General features: G+C 34.8%; 1 protein-coding gene across 6 annotated transcripts in view; it reads left to right on the top strand.

The window, feature by feature from the left end:
- The window catches only part of FMR1 (FMRP translational regulator 1), a 30847-nt gene extending 7879 nt beyond the window's left edge, over positions 1–22968 (top strand). For 2 of the 6 annotated variants that reach the window (NM_001389656.2, XM_046940046.1), the window contains 14 exons: positions 158–210; positions 1203–1296; positions 3209–3280; positions 3537–3685; positions 4736–4829; positions 4918–5034; positions 10642–10812; positions 10907–10985; positions 12865–12974; positions 15105–15191; positions 15807–16002; positions 17170–17349; positions 18568–18650; positions 20433–22968. In NM_001389656.2, the coding sequence (NP_001376585.1) occupies positions 158–210; positions 1203–1296; positions 3209–3280; positions 3537–3685; positions 4736–4829; positions 4918–5034; positions 10642–10812; positions 10907–10985; positions 12865–12974; positions 15105–15191; positions 15807–16002; positions 17170–17349; positions 18568–18650; positions 20433–20543 (1596 nt within the window). In that variant the 3' untranslated portion in view covers positions 20544–22968. Of the gene's footprint in view, positions 1–157; positions 211–1202; positions 1297–3208; positions 3281–3536; positions 3686–4735; positions 4830–4917; positions 5035–10641; positions 10813–10906; positions 10986–12864; positions 12975–15104; positions 15192–15806; positions 16003–17169; positions 17350–18567; positions 18651–19118; positions 19998–20381 lie in introns of those variants that run through there. The other 4 variants (XM_025149834.3, XM_046940045.1, XM_015285261.4 and 1 more) reach the window with 2 other exon arrangements.
- The last annotated feature ends 1016 nt before the right edge of the window (positions 22969–23984 follow it).

The following is a 23984-nucleotide window of genomic DNA, read 5'->3' as shown; positions in this document are numbered from 1 at the left end:
TTCTATATTAGTCTACTGCAAAATGTAGAAGGTTGACTTAAAGACATATTTACATTCTGAACAATATTAATATCTGTGAAAGCAAAGCATTGTTTGAGGCTTGTTTTTTAAAAGTATCTGTAGACATACTGTAAGTGTACCTTTCTTTTCTTCACAGGCATTTGTAAAGGATGTACATGAAGATTCAATAACAGTTGCATTTGAAAACAAGTAAGTATATTGCTTTTGTATCTACAAATACAGAGTTCAAGAGAATTTCTGTCTTGATTTTGAACCTAAAAAAAAAACTTATGATGATGCCGAGTGGTATCCTTAAGGTAGCATACACTTCTGCTGGCATGTTTTAGAATTAAGAGATTAACTACTATGTACGTTTTGTCAGTGCTTTCAATTGTTTAAGTATTTTAAATTATAAAACTAGGAGAAGGTGAATGTCCTAGAAAATATATTATTGGATTTACATAATAGCAACCAATGTTTAAGTAAGCGGTGATGCCATGACTGCTTCTATCTCATGTGAATATTTTATTTTAGATTTTCCTGATTGCATTATTACAAAATCTGTTTTATAGATGGTGTTGAATGCCAGTTTCCCATGTTTAAATTCTTTTACCGTCATTTAGTGGTGCAGCAAGTTAGCCTTCTGTTACGTTGTTTAGCTCAGATTTTGTTTCCTTCAGGAAGGAAAACCAAGGTAGTGTGTGTATATGTATATGTGTATTTATATATATAATTTTATCTGATGTATCTTTTGTTATGGAGTCATGTATTTTTAGGAATTGTTCTACAGTTACCTTTGAAAATAAAATTGCTCTCATGTTAATTTTATTAAATCTTAAAGAATCTTAAAATTCAAAGTGAATTCAGACATAACCTGGATTACTTCCTTACAAGCTATAGATGAAAGAAAAAGACTGATTTTGAAGTTCAGAAGTGTTCAAAAGAACACTTTTTATGAAGTTCAAAAGAAATTTTTTAACCTTCATTTTTGATGTTGGGGATAAAACCTGTTGCTATAAATTGTAAAAACAACTGGAAGATTTCGAAACAGTACCGATAGCAGCAAGATTTTGGTATATGTACACAAAAGCTCTGCAAAACTGAAAAAACGTGAAACGAATGAATTTTCAATGCAGTTTTGACTTCTTCATTTCTTAAAGAGGAGAAAGTGTTTAGATCATTCACTGCATTTTTATTTGTAGTTGGCAACCAGAGAGACAAATACCATTCCATGATGTGAGGTTTCCACCACCTGCAGGCTATAATAAAGACATAAATGAAAGTGATGAAGTGGAGGTATGTATACTCCATTAACAAAGTGTGTTTTTGAGAAGTGAGAGAATTGGGGGTGAAAATGTCAGCGAAGCCAGTGGAAGGTTTGTCTCCGTATTATATGCTGTAACTCTTTTGATTTGAAATATTGCATGGAAAATGATGTCAAACGTGCCATCAAAAGGTATTTTTGACAGTATGACAATATCATTATGTGTACACTGATTTACAAACGAAATCAGATTTTCTTTGATTATGGATCCTCGAATCCATAACTCCATATGAACTCAATGATTTGGAAATATGTGCTATGTTAGCTTGGACTAAGTTCTTTAACTGCATTTAGACTTTGTATTAACTTTTATCTACATAGGCATTTAATAATGTCTATTTGTTAGCAAAACTTAAAACTGAATGAATAAAATGTACATTCTGTATATGTATATAGGTTGCTCTAAAGCCTTCTATTTATTTCCATGGAAACTACAACGATTATAAAGAGCACAATAACAGAATCACAGAATTGTAGGGGCTGGAAGGGATCTCTAGAGATCATCAAGTCCAACCCCCCTGCCAAAGCAGGCTTTCTAGACCAGGTTGCACAGGTAGGCATCCAGGTGGGTCTTGAACGTGTCCAGAGAAGGAGACTCCACTCCTCTGGGCAACTTGTTCCAGTGCTCCATCACCCTTACCGTGAGGAAGTTCTTACGCACATTTTTGCAGAACATCATATACTTCAGTTTGTGGCCATTTCCCCTTGTCCTATTGCCATGCACCACTTAGAAAAGTCTGGCCTCATCCCTTTGCCTCACGCACCTTAAATAATTTATCTATTATTTATTGATCAGATCCCCTCTGAGTCATCTTTTCTCAAGGCTGGATAGACCCAGGTAGCTCAGCCTTTCCTCAGAGGTGGAAAGAGAGGTTCTCCAAGCCCTTCATCATCTTTTTGGCCCTCCACTGGACACAATTTGACAGAGCAAATTCTCGGCTGTGAAACACAATTTTTCAACATAATCAGCCACCATTAGCATTTTTGCCAGCAATGAATAAAGGCTGAGCTCGTAATAAAAAAAAAAAAACATGAGCAAGTGTCACCTCATAAATGTCAATGGGTGATGTTTTTTTGCTGCATGGAGGAGTTCATTTCCATACCTTTGCTTCATCTGCACTTCTGTGACAGGCACCATTCTGTCAGACTGCCTCTCAGCTGCCGTCTGTCACACGGTGACAAAATATAACAGAATATGGACAGGAAGGCTCAACCTCTACTGTCATACCACCACCTTGTATCTCTGATGTCAAAGTAGCAGGCGTTACTTACGGAGCAGCCTTCATACATATTTCTGCAAAATACAAGTAAACAAAGATATATCTGTAAATACCTCTGTAAAGCTAGCAGGAGCCTGGATTTAGTATAACATGTTCCTGAAACTTCAACATTTTATAAAGCAATAATATTAAATTTTCTAATTCTTGTAAGAAGTGAGAACTTAGAGTGCTTAATAGCATGCAAGCAAAACTTTTGATTTGAAAAGTAAGAAAATGACAAAAAATGTAGTTACAGCCAATATCATGTATGTACTGAAGTAGTAAAGATGTGTCTTCCTGTCATCCCCTCACTCTTTAGATCTACATACAAGTAAGAAGCATTGTATAACATACAAAAGGCTGAATTTTCTCATTTTTGACTGTACGCAAGACTGAAGCAACAATTGCTGGTAGATCTCTATGATCTTACATAAATAGTTTTATATCCTACTTATATTTGCAATAGCTATTTCAGCTGTTAACATGTGTGCTATTTAGTTTTTAGAGTGGAGACTGTAAGCACTGTTATGTTGTGCTGGTCTTCACATCTTTTGCAGAGCTGATGGTAATGCTAATCTGTATCAGCTTTTGGGCTACAACTGTATAATGTGTGTATTTTGTTCAGGTTTATTCCAGGGCAAATGAAAAAGAACCCTGCTGCTGGTGGTTGGCTAAAGTGAGAATGATAAAGGGTGAGGTAGGAATATGCATATAATATATACTTGTTTACAGTTTTTCTTGTGTTGCTTTCATTTATATTGATGTAAAGTGACTTGTATTTCTCTCTGATTTCAAAAAAACTTCTTGACTAGGACAGTTACAATTGCCATTAACTTCAATCTAGAAAAGTTCAGATTTAGTTTTTGAATTAACAGAAGTGCCTCTAACTTGATAGTGTAGTTCTTACTCTTGTAATAAAACATGTCTTGGATGATTTTATTATTTTATATCAGTTTTATGTAATAGAATATGCAGCCTGTGATGCTACATACAACGAAATTGTCACAATTGAGCGTTTGAGATCTGTGAACCCTAACAAACCTGCAACAAAAGATACTTTCCATAAAATCAAACTGGAAGTGCCAGAGGACTTAAGGCAAATGTAAGTGCAAGTATTTCTTTATAAATTGTTTCAAAATATGGGTAACTTCTTGAGCTTGAGGAAAGAAGGAATAAAAATGCTTCTTACTGCTTTAAAGTAATTTTTAAAATATTTATTTAAAAATACAGTAGGTACAAATGTGAATATGGTCGTAGCTCAAAAATATAAAGGGTGATCTTTAAAATGTAATTTAGTTCTGCTGGATTTAAGGCTTGTGTGCAGAGCAGATGTAAGATTTTTATTTATTGCCATTTGTCTTCTTGCAGCTATTCTGTTATGCTTAAATTAATGTGAATCCGTTCCCTGTCATCTTCATTGACAATCTGTAGATGTTCATTACTTCATTGATGGAGTATTTGCAATGTCAAAGTTGGTTTTTAATGACAATAAAAAAACATACGGTAGTGCATAAGATTTTTTGATGATGGTTCTGCAGGTAGTTGTGCAATGATTAAAACTTCCCATAGTGCAGTACAGAAACAACTGGTTTTCTCCTGGAACACCGAAGTCTTTTTTTCTGAATATAATTCTAAAATCCAGATTAACAGTGATTCTCCTCTTTTAGCTTCAGAATTAGTTATTTTTTGAGATGTGTTATTGCCCCAGTATGAAAGAAGTTATAAATTCAGATTGGACTTGGAATTGCAGAAGTTAGTGTTACAGTAAACAAGTTCATTAAATAATGAGTAGATAGAAGTCTGGAGAAGCTAAGTATCGTGAGATGAACATGAAGTTGTTATAACGCTGCAATAGTTACAGTGAAGTCACATGTCATACTGGTGTGTAGCGTGACTGAAATTTTAGACGTGCTGGATGTAATGACTTTAGCTTTTTTAACATGAAGCATAAAAACTTCATTCTACTCATGAAGAGAAACAAAAGTAAAACAAGTAAAGTAGATTATGTCTGAATGAAATAATACCTTCAGTGAAAGGGAGGATGTAGGTATAGATAGATTAATGGGTTTAGGATTCTCTGTATTAAGAAAGGAATCTTTTAGGCTATAAATGCAGCAGTTTATTATTTTAACTTTGAGCATTTTATTTTTAGGTGTGCCAAAGAGTCTGCACATAAGGACTTCAAAAAGGCAGTTGGAGCTTTTTCTGTAATTTATGATTCTGAAAACCATCAGCTTATTATTCTAGTAAGTATGAACATGTAGCTATGTCAAATGCAATAGTTTCTTTGAAAATTTCATATATAAAACATTGTTTTCTTTATTAATAATTTAGTCAATCAATGATGTAACAACGAAGCGGGCAAATATGCTGATTGATATGCACTTTCGAAGTCTTCGTACCAAGTTATCCCTGATTTTGAGAAATGAAGAAGCTAGCAAACAACTGGAGGTATGGATTTTTTTTTCTCTGAAGTAATTTTGGATTTAAAAATAATTCCCAAACACGTGATAGCTGATAGGATTTTAATGGGAGATGAAAATAATTATTATTTACTGGTACAGTAGGTAATAAGTTTATAGTTAGGAGGCCTGTTCTTACAAATAACCATTTTTCTACAATCTGTATAATCCTATACCCGGTCCTTCCCATCATGCAGGATTTTGTTACTAAATAAGAATATATATATTTTTCAAACGATGAGGTAGGTGTGTGTTTATACTTACTTCATAGTACGAACCATGAAATCAGTCATTATTGCACAGTAGTGCCACATTCAATAGCTTCGATTTACTGTTTTTAAAAATAGATAGGATGAGTGTGGCTTGATACTAAGACTAGAGCAAGATCTTGCAAAAGAAATGTAGTGGCAGTGGAATCAGGGGCAGATAACATGGAAGGAGTATAGGGATGCTGCTGCGCTGTGTAGGGGTGGGATCAGGAAGGCCGACTGGAACTGGACTTAGCAAGAGGTGCAAAGAAGAATAAGAAGGGCTTCTATAGGTACTTCAGCTGGAAAAAGAAAGCCTGGAAGGGTGTACTCTTCCTAGTGAGCAGCACAGGCAGGCTAGTAACAACAAACGGGGAGTGCTGAGGTATTCAACAGCTTTTTTGCCTTAGTCTTCACTAGTGACTGCTCTACACACAGCCCTTGAGTGGATGGCCTAAAGGGTGTAAACAAAGCCAAGTGCAAGGTCTTGCACCTGGGTCATAGCAGCCCCACTACCACTACAAGCTGGGGGATATAAAGCACAGCCCTGACGAAAAGGACCTGGGGGTACTGATGGATGGCAGCTGGACGCGAACCAGCACTGTGCCCTCACAGCGCAGAAAGCCAGTTGGATCCTGGGTGTGTCCAAAACAGCGTGGCCATCAGGGCAAGGGAGGGGTTCTGCACCTCTGCTCTGTTCTGAGACGTCATCCATCCTGATGGGGAGTGCTCAGTACAGGAGAGACTGGACCTGTTGGAACACATGCAGAGTGAATCAACAAAAATGATCCAAAGGAGGGAACACCTCCCTGCAATGACATGCTAAAGGATTTGGGGCTGTTCAGCCTGGAGAAGAGAAGGCTCCAGGGAAACCTGAGAACAGCCCCTCAATATCTAAAGAGGGGCAGTAAGAAGGGAGGGGCAGATTCTTGGGCAGGGTCTGTTAGAACAAGATAGAACAAGAGGAAATGGTTTCAAGTTAAAAGAGGGGAGATTTAGATGGGATATAGAATGGAAGACATTTTTTAAAATAAGGGTGGTGAGGCACTGGAAGAGGTTGCCCAGAGAGGTGGTGGAAGCCCTATTAGGCTCTGAGCGCCTGATGTAGCTATCAATGACCTTGTTAAACGCAGGGGAGTTGGATTAGATGGCCTTTAAAGGTCCTTTCCAACTCAAAAGATCATATGATTCTATGAAAATGAGAAGTGAATCTATAGGAGGGAGTGATACTGTTGTCAGTATGTACAAACAGATTGGTTTGTCTCTAGATAAAATTATCTTAGAGCAGATAAAACTTCTGATATTTCTGTAACTGGAGAGTGGGTGTTGACTGGCAAGAAGTTTGACTCATACTCCACCATGGGAGGTGGGGAGGAAGGAGTAGAATAGGAAATTAGAAGAATGTTTAGAATTAACCTATCTCAGTATTTTTTTTCTCCTGTCTACAAATCAGAAAAAACACAGCAGCATTTTAAAAAAGAAAACTTCTTTCTAGATTCATGAGCAAGAACTGGAAGGGTGATTAAAACTTTGAACAATAGGTTTTACATGGGTATATACCAACTGTCTGTTTTTGAGCCAGATTTCATTATTCCTCATCCTTCACCCTAGTGGTTTTAGCTTTGAGTGGGATGTGGTGTGGTAGTTCTTGTATCCAGTAGGTGTACTCACAACTGCTTACAGGAAGTGTTTCTGTTACTCTTCTTAGTCTCTTGATTTCTGTATTTGAGAGCTGTAATCCAAGATAGTTTAGGTCTTAATATTCTGAAGACCAAGAAGGAACCAGTTTCTTCACATTGATTTTCCTTCTTGAGGACTCCCACTGTAGCTTTTCAGTATTCCATTTTTGTTGCCTTCCAGAACTGACAGTCATGTGGGCAATTTACCTCATGAAGTGTAAAGTATTATTTCACAGGTGGGAAGAACAACAGTCTTTTCAGAGCTCATTCTCTGTGTCCCCACTGATTTGTGCACCAGAAGCTGCTGTTGTCACTTCCTGTCCCTAACTAATTTGGAATTTTGCTTTCGTTCCAAGTATGAACCTTTTTTTCTGCTGTGAAAGGCTGAAGAATTTGTTCAGCTCTTCTTAGAAGGCCTTTGTTCTACTTGAGCCATACTTTAGTGAAGGTTATTGTGAGATAAATATATATTATTATAATTAGTGTGATAGAAGTTGGCTGATACTTTCCATGTTTCCATTAAGAACTATAAAGACAATTTCAGCCAAACTCAAAAACTTCAAATAGTAAAAATTGTATTCATAATTTCTGTTAAAAAGCTAATTGTTGTACAAATATATTGCACACATCTATGTGCAGAACAAATATTTAGTGAATGCAGTTGGCTTTACTGCAATATTATTAATGGTTCATTGTTTTGATCAAATAAACTCTTTTCTGTGCCATAAACCTTTGAATGTCTGCTACTGTTTTTTTCTTCTGTAGCTCAGAGTAGGAAAGGTAAAACTGCTATGATGACTACACTAGCTTCTCCTTTTCTTTGCTGTGTCTTATATCTTTTTTCATTTCTGCATATTAGCTTATTTCATGACTTTCCTTTTTAAACATGACTTTTAGAGAATAAAGTAAAATAACCAAACAAATTAGTTTTTGTTTGCTTCCCTTACCTATTAGGTGTGGCTTAATTGTTTTGAGATTTTAAAAAAGCCCTAAATTGGAAATCTACTTTCATATTCTCATTTGTATTTTATTATCTATGAATGCAACTTGGACATGACCTCTAAGTATTAGTATATTCTTTTTATATCTGTTTCTCATTAATTATTCAAAGAAAATAGTTACATTTTTCCAGTGTTTTGATGCAATACTTCTTGTAATATATAGTTTCTGAATAAACTAATGATATTTTAGTACCTGCAGTATATATATGCATTTTAACTGTCATAGCCAAAGACACCAGTAATGATACAGTTTCATCTTTTCTATGTGTCATAGCTAGTTATGTTAACCACTGATTGACTTGGTCATCCTATTTTCTGTTCTCGTTTGGTGGTCTGTAACACATTGACTACTAAAACAGCTATTGGATTATCTGTTGGAATGTAGATGTGCAAACATTCAAAACAATACTTGCTGTCTGAGTTTCCTGTTACACAGTTAAAGAAATGCTAGAGATTCCTGAGTATTTCATAATATTTTGATATTTTCTCACTATTTGTTGTAGCCAATTCTCCCTGACAGTGATTTACCACAAGATGTTTTTTTTATCAACAGCTTTAACCTGACCAGGTCAGGTAACAGTCGCAGTTAAGATAGGACAGAGTAGGGAGAGCTTCCTTTGGGCATTTCCTTGATGGTTTCTTTTTTTCAACCTCTGTAGAGTTTCATGTTGCAGAGGTTAAACAGCTGTTATCACCCTAACAATTTTCAAGTGTGGCCTTGTGTCTTCACCACTTCAACTGCAATGCAGGAAAACTATACACAATTCTTTCTTGATTCTGGAATGATAATAGAACTTTATTTTTCTTGCAGAACATTGTTTCCATTTTACTTATACTTTATGCCTGTGATGATATATCTTCTGTAGATGCATTAAATTATTGTTACTTTCGTGTTATGCTCAGATGCTTGTGGGTAGCATGTCTTTTTACTTGCTATGGTAATAAATAGTCTAATAGACTTTTTACATGTTTTATATTTGCTCTTTTATGTAGATCTAAGTATTGTATCTTTATTTAAATGTGTGACAACTTCATTGTCATAAACAATGTTTTTGTTCTGTATATTCATATTCTGATTTGTTTCCATATGGTAGTTAACTGAACTTAGTGATCTGGTTTCATGTAACACAGGCATCCTATAAGAAAACTTTCTGTTGGGTTTTTTTTTTTTGAAAGGATGAAAATGATGTAGGAGAAATTTATCAATCATTGTTTTTGTTCATAAACAAAAGATTTTTATGGGGTTTGTATTTCTTTTAATATCCACCTATCTTTAACAGCTTCCCCATTCGTTTGACAGGTTGTGAAGTTCATACAGTTCAGTATTTACCAAGCTTTTTTTTTTTTGCACCTTTAAGATCTGGTCATGCTAGTAACCTGAGGCACTTGGTGTTGACAGAGGTTGTTCTTATCAAGACAGGATTTTATGATGGTACCAAAATCTGTCTTTCCTGCATGTCTGAGTATTTTTCCATGCCATCCAACTCCACAGCGTGCTGCAAGATAGTTCTCAAAAGTTATCCTCAGTTCCCATTTCTTTGTGCTTGCTTTGTGGTGGATGCTACAGTAATACAGTAATTACAAAAGCATTAAAACTGCTTAATGTATACTTCTATAAGTTGAAGTTTGCTGATGTGCTTTTCCTGGAAGCTCAGGACTGCTTAAAAAAATTGGTCATTTGTGTTATCTTTAACCTGTTCCTTTTGATTTTTTTTGGTATGTTTTACCTGTTTTTTTTCTAGCAATGTTTTTTTTCAAAGCTGTTTTTAATTACTTTTTTCTTGGTGTCTTCTTTCATATATGAGACCTTCATTAAGGTTCTGTGAGCCATTTTGTACTGCTTAGTTGTACCATAGTAGTTTCATGAAAATGTGGTAAGAGCTGCAAAGCAATTACCAGGTATTTTATTTGAGGTTACCTGAGCCTCAAACACATGATTGAGAGTTCATTTAATAGCTTAGTTACTGCTATCCCCGTGCTGAAATGGGATTTTGTCTTGATAGTATGAATCTGAAGTTCTCAGATTAATTATACATTTTGATTCCTGGGGTAAAATGTGATTTCGCATTTTAATGTGTTCTCTGAATCTAAGCAATATATTGGAGTTTCTCCTTAATTTTGTTGCCTTCTGTAGACACCAGTTTCTGTTTTTTTCTTTTATACACAGTAGATATCCATAGAGTGTTATCTCTGTAGCTTTGGGACTGAATTTTAATTGAGCAACTGTTGTGTCCCACTAACTTGAAATAGTGCAGTTTTCTACTCAGATCATAGGGTTTCCCTTAATCACTATTGTATGGTAGCTGTTGAGTCACCCCTGAACCACTCATTGAGCACCAGAGGAAAGGATCCAGTCAGCTCTGGGAGCATGGGTGAAGGCAGTTCACCTGAGTGACAGGAAGGGGTGGAGCCTGGCTCCACCTCTCTTAGATGTCATGTAAGGGCTGACTGCCAGTGGAGAAGGATCTCTTCCTGGAGATCCCTCCTTGGTGGAGCTTTCCCATGTGAACCTAGAATCTTCTGATACAGGTGAGCAATCTTCTTCCCTTCCTTTATAGCACCTCTCTATTGTGTCAGCCCTTTTGTCATCACATCTTTGTTGTAACATTATTCCCATTGTATTGATCTGTCTAATTGCTACAACCATGAATATTTGGATTCCTTTCAGAGTTCTAGACAACTTGCATCACGATTTCATGAACAGTTTGTTGTTCGTGAAGACTTGATGGGTTTGGCTATTGGCACTCATGGTGCTAATATTCAGCAAGCTAGAAAAGTCCCTGGAGTGACTGCCATTGATCTTGATGAAGATACCTGCACATTCCATATTTATGGAGAGGTAAGATCCCTTCTTTAACCTTTCAGATAATAATAATAATAAAAAGCTTTGGGAAAATCCATCTCATTTCTCTTATATATCCTATATGTTTTAGGATCAAGATGCAGTGAAAAAGGCAAGAAGTTACCTTGAGTTTGCTGAAGATGTCATACAAGTCCCAAGAAATTTAGTAGGTATGTTAGTCCTAGAGGCTGGTATTAAAAACCTCAGAAAGCATTTTTCTTTAGTTTTAGAACTGAGGCAGGGTAAGAAAAAGTTGAAAAAGTTATTTGTGAGCAGTTAAGTGAGAGAAGGCCTTGGAGTTTGAGGTGCTTTTTTTTGAAGTTTTTTTTGTCCCCCTCCCCCCCCCCCCCCCCCGCAAGTTCTGTGTAGAATTTTTCAGTCCTTTGTAAGGAATTACCTGCTGGTTTGCAGTTCAGAGATGCCTTAATACAAAGTAGAATAGTTTCTTGATTGAGCCTAAGAATTGAATGACTTCCTCCAAAAATGCTGAGATATTTTTTCAGCTGTACAACAGATAAGTAATTCTTGCACTGTGTTGTATTTTTCTCCTGTGCATTTGTTTGTTTAGAAGCAGCACTGTAGGATAAACTGAAGGCCTGGTTAAGGCACTTGAAGGTCAAGAAAACTCTCCAAAGATAATAGTGACTTTGATTATTGAATACCTCGTGAGAGTCCATAGGAGTACATGTGGCCCTCATTATGTGGGGCATATATGGAAATTCTTTTATTTGAGTTTTGTTGCTACAAAGAGGGATAATACTATGAACTCTAATGTACCTCATATAGAGCAGTTTATGAAAGCCTGTGTTGAAACAGTATAAAATTCTGCAATGGGACGAGTGCTTAGAATTGCTCAGCTCTGGAGTTGTTTTATAACAGTAGCTTTAGGGTAGGTTCTTCATCCCACTCCCTCTTGTTACCTCTTGGGGGGCAAGTGAAATGATAGGCTGCTATTGTTACTTTAACTTGAAATTTATTTTATTTTGTCTATTTTCTGTTTAGAACCCTGCGTTTACTTCTGGTTTTGTATGCGTTTTACTTTTAGTCTGCTTCTTGGCCTAGATTCCTTAAAATATATAATTGGACCAACCATATCTCGTATTCAAAATAGTGCTTGTTCACTTACTAATTTCTAGTAATTTGCCAGAAAACGAATAAGTTTGGATTATTAAGTCCAAACCCTTTTATTACGTTACTGGAATCTTTACATTTTCCTTAGATAAAATAAAAACTTGGCATCTGTTTTCTCTACCTAATTATCCTTTAAAAATTTCAAACAGAACTAAAAAAAAGTTTTTGTTGTCTTTTTAAAGGTTTCATATTAATCAATAACCTGAAATGTAGGTTACAAAATGGACTGCATGTATACATAATAATTTTTAATGAATTTCATGTATGTTCCTGAATTCTATTCAATATTTGTTCTTAAGAAATACATTTTTTTATAACTTAATATTCATTTTTGTATTTTGGTTTACTTGACTTTTTAAATTCAACACCAAGGCTTTTTTGGTTTTTTTTGTTTATTAGGAAACTGCTATACCAAAGGTGTGTAATGGAATAATTAACTCAAAGGAAGCTTTTGACTGTCAGAACAACCCTTGTGGTCAAGGAAGACCTTAGTACCTGTTTTTGTCATGTTTTCTACCAATAATTCAAGGTTTAAAATTTCATGGTTTAAAAAAAAAAAAGTGAAACATAGAAGTGAAAAGTTAGTTTAGTTTTGAATAATAGGAACAATGTCCTATGTGATTAAAAGAAAAGTTTAATTTGCTCTCAAGGTGTTAATTGTATCAGCTGTTATGCACTCAATATTTACTGCCTTTATTTCAGTGATGTCCTTATAAAAAAAAAAAAGTTGAGTTGTAGGTTTTTTTTAGTAGTCATAAGATTCTGTGTTTCTGTTAAATGTGTTGTGGAGTACTAAGCCATTTTGATCAGCTCTTTCACTGTTAACTAAATAGTTTTGTTTAATTACAGTATAATAATAGTCTCAATCTTCAGGGAAAAAACCCTGAAAATTGAATGTTTTATATATTCTTTTTGTAGGGAAGGTAATTGGAAAAAATGGAAAACTGATTCAGGAGATAGTGGACAAATCTGGTGTTGTAAGAGTGAGAATTGAGGCTGAAAATGATAAAAATATTCCACAAGAAGAGGTATGTTTTCATTCAATGCGATTTCTTTGTGTTATCTGATGGTTGTATTCTGTCCAGTGATAAAATAGATTCTTCCTTCTATCTTTATAATGGTAAGGTGAAGTTCTGATCATAATGTGGATGTTGTTTCTTTCTCCTACGTCAAAGCATGGCAGGAAAGAGTTGGTCCTTGTAAACTTACTTTTGTCATATTTGAAAAGAATGTGTACTAATCTTCCAAGATGTAGACACTAATATTGCAGACTTGCTTTTTGTGAAGAACAGTAGTTTGGTTTTAAATCTGAATACAGTATTGGCTTCTTTTTTCCTAAGACTGAAGTGGTCAGGATTTTACCATAAATTTTGTGTACAATTTCATAACTTGCATAATTTTATATCAGGATTTCCAGGTTTACTTTTTTTTTAATGAAATAGGTTTTGTTTGTTATAGTGGTATGTATTATGTTTGTCTCTACATTTCTTATGCCCATAAGTTGCTCAGAATTCACTTCAGAAACTGGGTGGAAGAGACTGCTTTTGCTTCAAAGTTAGAAATAAGGTTCAATAAATAAGCACTTTGAATTTTTTGTTGGACTGAAATTGCTTGATGTTATTACTGGCTCAAATTGTTATAAGTTGTCATTTGTAAATATAGGTTCCTTAGCTAAAAGTGACAATGGGCATCTGCTTTTTCCTTAAGTTGTTTTTGAGTCAATTGTCTTTTATTTAACCTGATATTGTAACATGGTTAATGCCCACTCCACAGTTTTTTTATATTAAAAAAAAACTTCATCAATTATTAAATACTTATGTTATCTGAGGTACTTCAAGTTTTATATTTCACTTGAATATGCTTATGGCTAAAGGATTTCTAATCCTCATAAAATCTGTGTTAGTGTTGAGGCTTCCTAGGATAAAAGAATTGTATAAATTTTTTTCCTTGCAGTATATTTAGTGCAGGTGTATAATCTAATGGGTCACTTGCCCACTTAAGGAAAAAAAAAGAAAAAAAGAAAAAATATTACAGCTTTGTCACTGTCACTTTCAGGGAGCTTCAGCAAACTGTGAAGGTATTTATTGTTTTGCTTTTTAAGAGCGTCTTCAGTCACTCTCAGTTGAAGGACTGTGAGGGGCAAAAGCAAATCTCCATTTAAAATGCAGTTGTTTAACAACTGTGTATGGTGGAAGTTAGGTGCATGTTTAAAGGTTGTGATGAGATAACCTAGTGATTATTTATTTACTCAATTATAAATAAGTTCAGTTAGGGTAATCAAGTTCTGTCTGTACTGGCATAGGTTTCAGCGTTGTGAGTCTTCACAAGACTTAGTTTAACTTTTGTAGCTCACAGTGAAGCTTGTACTACTCTGAGGCTGCAACTGATAGTCTCAAGAAGTTTAAATCTAGCTCGTGTGTGGGCAGTAGTTACAACTTTTGAATTACTATATGAACTTACCTTAGAGTCTGGAGTTCTGGTGTGAAATTTTTCCTTGTATTTGCTAAAGTTTAGCTGTTTTTAGTGCTCGGGACCCTGTTAGGCAGATTTCTTGGACCACTTAATCACCTAAGTTGATCTTCAAGTATTTTGTCTGAAAAGGTCGTAATTCCAGGCATTACAGCTTCAACTCTAGCTCTATATTTTGTGGATATCTAATGAACCACTTAAAGTGCTTCAAGGGTAACAGGCATATAAGTTAGTAATTCTTGCTTGCCTTTTGACAATTGAGAGATCCTTAAAGATAAGTTAGCTGTATAACAGTGTTAATTTTATAAAAGCTGAAAGTCGTCTTTAATGACCTGCAGCATAAGAGTAGCTGTGTGAAAGCAAACATAATCAACAAAGATGATATTGGTATAAAAGAAGGAAAGAAATATGTTATAATATGTTACAAATATGTTTTAATATTTCACTTGATATGGAAAAAAAGTGGATGTTAAGTTTTTTTTTAAGCAAGATTAGCTTTTAGCACTAAGAGAATTTAGTCTAGGTGATCTAGTCAGCATAGAATTTAAATATACTGTTGTCTTATTGTTGAATTTATGCTTATCCATATTGTAAAAATTGTTTTTTGGTTTATAAAAATGTTAGGTTCTCTTTGCTTCATGGTTAATCAGTAACCATAGGAATAATGTTACTGTGCTACTGTGTTTTAGGGAATGGTACCATTTGTATTTGTGGGAACCAAGGATAGCATCACTAATGCAACTGTTCTTCTGGATTATCATCTTAATTATTTAAAGGTGAGGATAAAGCTGCTTCTCTGCAACTGTAATCTTTCTAACAATACTTAAGGTAACAGGAGGATGATAGACAAAATCTGTTCAGGCCCCTTTTGAAAAATTGATATTTATATCCAGTCAATCTAAAAAGGCTTATTGTAAAAGCCACAGTGATTTTTCGGTCTTGGTTTGGTTTTTGGCTTGTTTATTTTTTTTGAAAGAATCAACTATCAAAAGGGTGGGGAAAAAAAACAGGCTTTTTTAGAATGCACAATACAATGGAATAGTATTTGCATTTTGGCTTTCATAATTTCAGCTTTCATAAGTAGATTTCTCAGTTAAAAAAAAAAAACAACAAAACAAAAAACAAAAAAGAAAAAACAGGGCAAAACCAATCAAAAAACAAGTGAGAGAATAAAGGTTGCTACCAGCTGTTGGTTTTAACTAGGCAACTTCTCAATCTATAACAGAAGTGCTTTCTAAATGTACTGCTATGAATAGCTCCTGTTTGTGTATCTCTTCTAGTAGTTATCAACTACTAGATTATCAACAGAAACACTTTCATTTTTCCTGATAAACGCAATTGGATCATCGCATATGGTTACATCTGACTTTGCTATGTTTGTGTTTCCACAGGAGGTGGACCAACTACGTTTGGAAAGATTGCAAATTGATGAGCAGCTTCGACAGATTGGAGCTACTTCTAGACCACCACCAAATCGTACAGATAAAGAAAAAGGATATATGACTGATGATGGTCCGGGACTCGGAAGGGGTAGTCGACCTTACAGAAACAGAGGGCATAGCAGACGTGGTCCAGGCTACGCTTCGGGTAGGTGACTAGAAATGTGCTTATAATTTTAATAGTAGGCAGTTAAATATTGCTTTCTTGAATCCTGTTCTATTAGTAGTTAATACTTAGGAAATGCAAGTGTTCAATGAGAAATTCAATTCATATTAAGTAATAAAATCTGAAGACTAGAGCTTTTTGCTGTAGAAAATATTTTGAAGTAAAATTTACTGCTAATATTTGCACATAGCTTCTCTCTGTAAGAGCACATGCATGTATAAACTGTTTAGAGCAAAGATTTTTATCTGTATTTTAAACAGTTCTTAGTAAGGCCTTGATTTTCTTTTTACCCTCTAAGAGGCTGTCTTTGTATAAATATAAATAAAAATAGAAAAGATATTGCATGTAGTTCAATTCACAAAAGTGCTTACCCCATATTAAGTTGAATTTGTGTTTTTTACTAGAAAAGCATGTTCATGAAAATAAGGTTGTTCTTTTAAACTTAAAGTTATTAATAGATAGTTTGGGGATCATACTTCTTCAGAGCTGTTTATAACCTCAGTATCCAGAATAAAGGCCAGCTGATGTTTGTCCTGACTGAAAGGCCTGTATGAGCTTGGTAAGACAGTTCTGGCATACATTCAGTGTAGCAGAAAACCAGTCTTTTTCTGCTGAAGCCCTTTTATGTTTTTTTTAAAGATCAGAGCTCACCTGGCAAAAAAGTGTTACATGAAAGCAAAATTGGGATAAAGAATGAAACTATCAACAAAGGTTATCTGTTACCTACAAAAATTATGGAATGGACAGTATTTTCAATCTGATAAACACCTAGCCTTTTTTTCCCCCCCCCCTTTTAATAGAGGAGTATTGGGTGTGAACTGAGACAGGACAGGTTATATTCAGGAATTTAGTTACTTTTCTAGTCTGACTAAACTTAAATGCATTTGCACAGCAGACCCAATAATTGATAAGAATATAAAAACAAAGTAACTGTGAAAGTGTGGCACACAGTTTAAACTGATGTGTACTTCTAACTTTTAAAAATACCCATATTGACTTTTTGGAGAAGTACATCTGTGTTAGAGATTGGGAAACAAGAATTCCAAAACTGTTGAAAACTAAAATTTTCAAGTGCATGTGTGTTTTCTTTGTTCTGTTGTCATACTGAGCTACACTGGCACACTTTGGATTTTTTTATCCTTTTGATAGGAACTAATTCTGAAGCATCAAATGCTTCTGAAACGGAATCTGATCACAGAGATGAACTTAGCGATTGGTCATTAGCCCAAGCAGAAGAGGAACGAGACAACTACCTTCGCAGGGGAGATGGGCGAAGACGTGGAGGTGGTGCAAGAGGGCAAGGAGGGAGGGGTCGTGGAGGATTCAAAGGTAAATCTAGACTTAATTTTGGAGGTCAGTGTTGGTATTCTTAAGCAAAGTTCTCTCAGCCTCTTGTTTCATGTAATGTACTTCAACATCCTAGCCTAGATGGGAAATCCCTTCTTTTGACCTGCTGACTACACATAGTAACAACTCACTATTCAGTTAGCTGTCACTGTTGTGACAGCATGCTTATTATTCAAGTTGTTGTCTGGCAGACCACCATAGCCTTATCTGTGGAGCTGCTGTATAGGCAGTCTGTCTTCAACAGATACTGTTGGATGTAGTTACTCTGTAGAAGCTGTGGGACTTTAAGTTCATCTTTAATGTTAATGAGTTTCCAGTCAGCCAATTCCTTCAGCTTACTGAGATCCTTATAGTTGGCAGCCCTAACTTCCAAGTACATAAGCCACTGCCCAGAGTTTGATGTCATCTGAAGACTTGCTGAGAAGGCATTCTGAGGTCCTTTCATGCATTCTATAACATGACGTGTTGGTTGTGATTATGTTTCATATAATTTGCTCTCCTAACATGTGTCTTGACTCAAGCTTGTGGGTTATGTCATCACTTACAGAGGTTGAGTAGTCAAATTCTATTTTGGCAATGTACGTAGAATGATATCTTAGAATCTTACGCATTCCTATCATCCATATTTTCAACTTCTTGTATTTGATTTCCATGCAGTAGGGTTATATAAGTTTGGAATTTACATGTTGAATGGGAAAGACCAGACAAAAATAAAATGGGTGAACTCATTGGAGTTAAATTTTTAAAAGAAATTAATGTGATTTTTTTCATTGAATATATTTAAGTAATCATTCTACTGCATATTTTTTGAAATGCTTTAAGTTATGGATGTTGCTTAATTTAACAAGATTTTTTTCAAAAAAAAGTAATGCAGTATTTAGGAAGCCATTACAGAAACTGTAAATATGTTAAATAGTACTAAAGTTGATTGTGTCTTTCTGTCCTGTGGCTGATCATTTTGTAAGACATCTTCATTTGCCTTCAGGTGACGGTCTTTCTTAAACTGTACTATTTTAAGTGCTGTAGTTTTGTTTACTATGATCTACCATCTGAGAAGATTTTGTTGATTCTTCCATCATACTCAAAGAACTGTTGCTGTTTTATTGAGGTTATTTTTTAATGTTCTTTAGGATGGGAACTTTGAAGTAATTTTTTGAATACTACATCTTTACTGAAAAACATAGTTAATTCTTTTTGCAGGAAATGATGAGCAGTCACGAACAGATAACCGTCAGCGTAATTCAAGAGATGCAAAAGGGAGAACAGCAGATGGATCTCTACTGGTAATTTTTATCTTCTTAGAACTATGCACTGTTTAAAATTTCATGAGCATTATATACTAACAGTAGATTCTTCAGAACAGCAGCTGATACAGTAGCCTTGTGGTTCCTCACTTTCTAATTGCATTTACAAGAACAGCAGTGCTTTGTATTGTTTTTTAGCATATGTGCTACTTGATACATCAAGATGCAGCTACCTAATGTGGAAGCTGTGGGTCTTTGTTTTGCTGTCAGTTTCTGAAAGTACTAAGTGGCACTGTTTTTTTTTTTTTTAGCTTAAACTGACCACAAATTGACTGATAATTTAGAGCTTATCTCCTGAGCTTAGTTTTGCCTTGGATTAGAACTCTTCCTGAGCCCTGAGGTTTTATTAGGCAGTTTTATTGTATTCTTTATAATTATTAGCCTATAATTCTTCATTTTTTATTGTTGAGTCATTGTCTACTCTTGTTTTTATCTTTTCAACACAAGCAATGTAACTGAGGAAAAAGAATACTTAATGCTTTAAGTAAAAAGGTACGTGTATTGCTGCCATAATCTGCAGAGAAGTTAAGAATGCAAATGAAGAAGCAGTTCAAGTCATATATTGAAAATACTTAGTAGATTTTTAAAAAGATACTGGTACAGTTTTTCAAATACGTTTTGTTGGGCAAAGTTATTCAAGCTGATATTTATTTTATGTATATGCTTGAAGTTTTCCCAAATGGAAACTGTTCTCACTTCGTGTGCAACTTGCAGACCTTCAACCATCTCTTACTGCATAGGATGAGTTACACTGGGAGGAAGAAATGAGTAGCTGCCACCTTTTGCATGGTGTTACTGGGAGTTCTGATGAGATGGAGATGATTCTTTTTGGTTAATCAGTAATTAACTTTATAGCTGTTACCTACTTAAAGTAGGTAAAGGAGGATGAAGTAGATGAAGGCAAATGTTGATATTGGAAAAAGAAACAGTCATCATAGTCATCTTTTTTTCCTGTTGCACTGAGATTTAGATGTAATATTCTGTATTAAGTTAGTACTGAAATATGCTTGAAACTTGACAAATCAAATCGTAAAACCTTCTTGTAGTATTTCAAGTAATAAGCTAGAAGTAGTACTAAGGGATTACCTCATACAAGTAAGAAACGTTTAATGCTTATTTGAATGTTTATAAAATATGGCTATTTGTAACAGGCATATAAGTCTTTTTGGTGGATTAAGTGAAATTTTTTTTTCAGGTTCAAAAGGTGCATGGCTAGATTACTTTTTATTGTTGATACCATTTCATGACTTTTCTAGGACTGTTTTTTTCAAAATGCTTCTATTCAAATTTCTAGTTGTATTATTAAAAGTGAAATGGTATTTCTGAGTTATATGTACTGTAAGTTCTTCAACTACTTGCACATAAACTTTTTTTCTGCCAGTCTGAAGGGGGTTTGAGTGCAGGGAACACCTTTCAAAGGCTAAGTAGTCTGGAGTGTGAGGACTTTCACATCTGTGGGTGGCTTTTTTTGTGTGTGTGTGTGTGTGTGTGTGTGTGTGTGTGTTTCAAGGAACCTGGCATTTTCAAGCAGAAACACAATCGTATGGTGCCTGTTTCAGCTAGTTGTCTTTAACAAAGCCTTAAGGATCTGGCACTACTTTTCTTCTGATTTTAATAAAGTTCTGACTCCTTCCTTGCCGCAAAGGTAGCAAATACATAAGGGGTAGATAAAAGGAGGAGAATGCTTTATATAACTCTGACTTGTTCCAGATCAGAATTGACTGCAATAATGAAAGGAGTGTTCACACTAAAACATTACAGAATACCTCCAGCGAAGGCAGCCGGCTGCGCACAGGTAAAGAACGTAATCAGAAGAAAGAGAAAGCGGACAACGCAGATGGTCAACAGCCGCTGGTGAATGGGGTACCCTAAACTGCATAAGTCTGAAGTCATATTTCCTGTACTGTTTCAGTAATTCCTATTCCACGTTAGAGAAACTTGTTAGGCCAAAGACAAATAGTAGGCAAGATGGCGCAGGGCATGAAATGAACATATGTTCTCTGTTAGCCTTTTTTTAACATCAACAATATGCAGTTGTTTTCAGAACAAAAAGTTATTAAAATATTTGCATTAAAAAATACCTGAATTTCCGAAAATTGCTTTCAAGTACATATTACACTTCAAATAACTAAAGAATCTTTTTTGTTTGTTTTAAAAATACTGAGCTGTGCATTGGTAAACTTTCTGTTCAGTTGTACCATTTTTAACGCACTGGGTCAAAATCACTGCTCAATTTCAATTCTCAGAATAAATAGTGTTTGCAGTAATCAAATTGGCTTCTGTTTTCAATTTAACTTACAAGTTCTTCATGAAATGCTATGTCGTTTTATGTCCTGTGTCAGTTCACATTCTGGTCCACCTTTTTCAGTATTTTAGTGGACCCTGAAATATGTGTGATGTAACAGTTGTCATTTTCATTAGCAAAAAAAGTTGTATGATCTGTGCCTTTTTTATATCTTGGCAGGTAGGAATACTATATTTGGATGCAGAATTCAGGGAAGATGAGTTGGTAACACTAAATGTAAAATATATGTAGCAATCCTTGTCAGATGTTAGTACTTTATAGACAAGTGCATGCTTTCCATAATTTTTCCGTACATAAACATTGGGTTAGACAGTTACAAGAATAGGAAATTTATTTTGCACTGAAGATTTGGCGAGTAGTGTTACTGAAAAAGGGGTTGTGACTTTTTCTTTGTAGGCAGTATAGATTTTTAAAAAAAAAAAAACTTAAAAAAAGCTTTTCATTGTGGAGAACTTAAAGGAAAATAAATGAGAAAAAGAAGCAACAACAACAAAAAAATACAACTCGTTGTTACTAAGAGAACAGAAGTAATTTGTTCACAGCTAGTAATGTGTGCCTGCTGTTTGGCCAGATGACCAGTTTGAAGCACTAATATTTTTCATCCTCCCAAAAAGTTCTGAATTATTGTTTTTATTTGGGGACTGTCTCAGGAGAGGTAGAAAGAAAATCGCCATCCTGGAAAGTCCTGGTGTAGTAACTGGAGACACTGTGGCTGGAACAAATCCATCATATTTTGAGGCACAAGGTCTGAATTACCAGCCCATTGGAATGAGATGCAGAATTTGATCCAAAGTATAGTCATAAATAGGGAAGCGTGGGAAGTAGTGGGAGGAGCTGTGCTTTCTTTTATTTTTCATCGCACATTAAGCTTAATGGGCACAGCTATATAAGTACCTCTATTTTAATCCATTTTTTCATTCAAATTATTCCAGAATGAGAGCCACTCATTATGTACAGAATTGTACAAACTTGACCTTGCCTCTGATGTATTTTGTGAGTTTTGTTTCTTTGCTTCCTACATTCACTGTTTTCCTTGCATACAGGTAAGAATACTAAAAATGGCAACAAACTGCACATGATTTAACAAATATAAAAATGTCTTAAAAAGTATTGCCAAACAATGTTGATTTCTAGTTATTTATTTTGGGAATGTATAGTATTTGAAAACAGAAATTGGTACCTTGCACACATCATCTGTAAGCTGTTTGGTTTAAAATACTGTAGATAATTAACCGAGGTAGACTGACCTTGTAATGTAACTGCTCTTGGGCAATATTCTCTGTACATATTAGCTACAACAGATTGGATTTTATGTTGACATTTGTTTGGTTATAGTGCAATATATTTTGTATGCAAGCAGTTTCAATAAAGTTTGATCTTCCTCTGCTAACTGATGTTGATGCAATCCTTATAAATGATTGCTTTAAAAAATCTCAAGGCAATTAGAGAAAATATTTCTGTTTAGACCTTAACTGTAGCCTTTGTTACTTCCACATTCTAGAAAAGTTCTGAAGTATTACTGGTTTTCAAGAATGTTGGCACATAATGCTCAAGAAAATGTTCTCATTATGAAATGGTACAAAATCTGTTGAGTTGTCACACTATATGCACTATATCTCTTACATTTAGTGGTGAGTTTACTAAGGTGTTAACTAGGTTAAATGTGAAGTTAAACTACAGTTCTGACTAATTAGTCACATCCCATTTTCAAGTGCATTTTGGAATTATGACCTTTCAGTATTTGTGTACTTAACATGTATCCTTTTCAATTCAAATTCTAGTGTTCTTAAATGTTATTAAATTTCAACAAATTAAACTGTGAATCTAAATGTTTAGTTTTACTTTGAAAAATCATGTGATGGTTTAAAAAAAAAAACAATTTGAAAGTGCAACAAATGTCTGATCATTGAGTTCAGGTCTGTTGTATCGGTAACTTATAAAGTATGGTCTAATGAATTAAAATTATTTTAAAAATAAAGTTCTTTAAAAAGAGTGAGAGGTATTTGTGAATGTTGCCAAAGTTAAAATTCAATAGGGTTAGCCTCAAAGCCTTATAAATTAACAAATGTTTATGGAAGTAGAAAGTCTGTGTTTACTTTCTGCACTGAATGCATTTTTGCTAATATTGTTGGGTAGTTAAGATTCTCAGAATTTGCTTAAAATACCATCAGGAATCAAAATCTTATCAGGAAAAGATCCTTTCTATCTATCTTCATGCTCTTGATGAGTATTTGCGAGTTCAAGAAGCAAATCTTGAGTATGGAAACTTTTTAGATGACCTATTTGTAGATTGTCTTTTTCTACCATTTTGTGTCACTAAAATAAAATGTTTTTTGCTTGTCCATTTCAACAGGCCAAAAACAAGTTAAGTGCTGCAAGTAAATTGAATGAGTATACTCTGTTCTTTGTAGGAACACTTACTGTGAAAAGTAACTTTCTGCACAGCAGCATATTTTCTCTTCAGAAGTCTTACGCTGAATATTAAAGGAGAATAGATTAAGTAGTTCCTAGTGTACTCATGTTCAGTGTATTCCTCAGTCTCCTCAGTATCCTCAGTCGCTTCAGGAACCCTGATGTGTGGTTCTGGTAAGTGGTGTTCTGTATTAACCTATAAAAGGAAAGGTGAGTCTCAGGGTTTTTTAGTTCTGTGTATTGTTAAAGACTTTCTTGAAACAGTAGCGGCTGTAATAGTAGAACTCTGTGTGTGTGTGTGTGTGTGTGTGTGTGTTTGTGTGTTTTGATGCTGATACTGTTACTTAATGTAGTTTTTTTCTGTTGCATGTAATGAGTTTACCATCAGCTTGAACATAACGGTTACTTACGTTTTCATCTTAAAAGATGCTAGTCAAAGAGTCTTCTCCAGCTATGTTCACATCCATTAAATCACAGTGGCTAGAAGAAACGTAATATCTGAATGTATAAGGCATTTTTATGTATGTTATGAAAATTAATGCTAGTTCTTCAGAGTTAAGTGTTCTGAACAGAGTCCAGTTTGGTCTACAGGATTG

This window comes from Gallus gallus, chromosome 4 (assembly GCF_016699485.2).
Source record: "Gallus gallus isolate bGalGal1 chromosome 4, bGalGal1.mat.broiler.GRCg7b, whole genome shotgun sequence".
Classification (NCBI taxonomy): domain Eukaryota; kingdom Metazoa; phylum Chordata; class Aves; order Galliformes; family Phasianidae; genus Gallus; species Gallus gallus.
The sequence above is the reverse complement of the archived record's forward strand: the minus strand, read 5'-3'. Positions and strand labels throughout refer to the sequence as shown.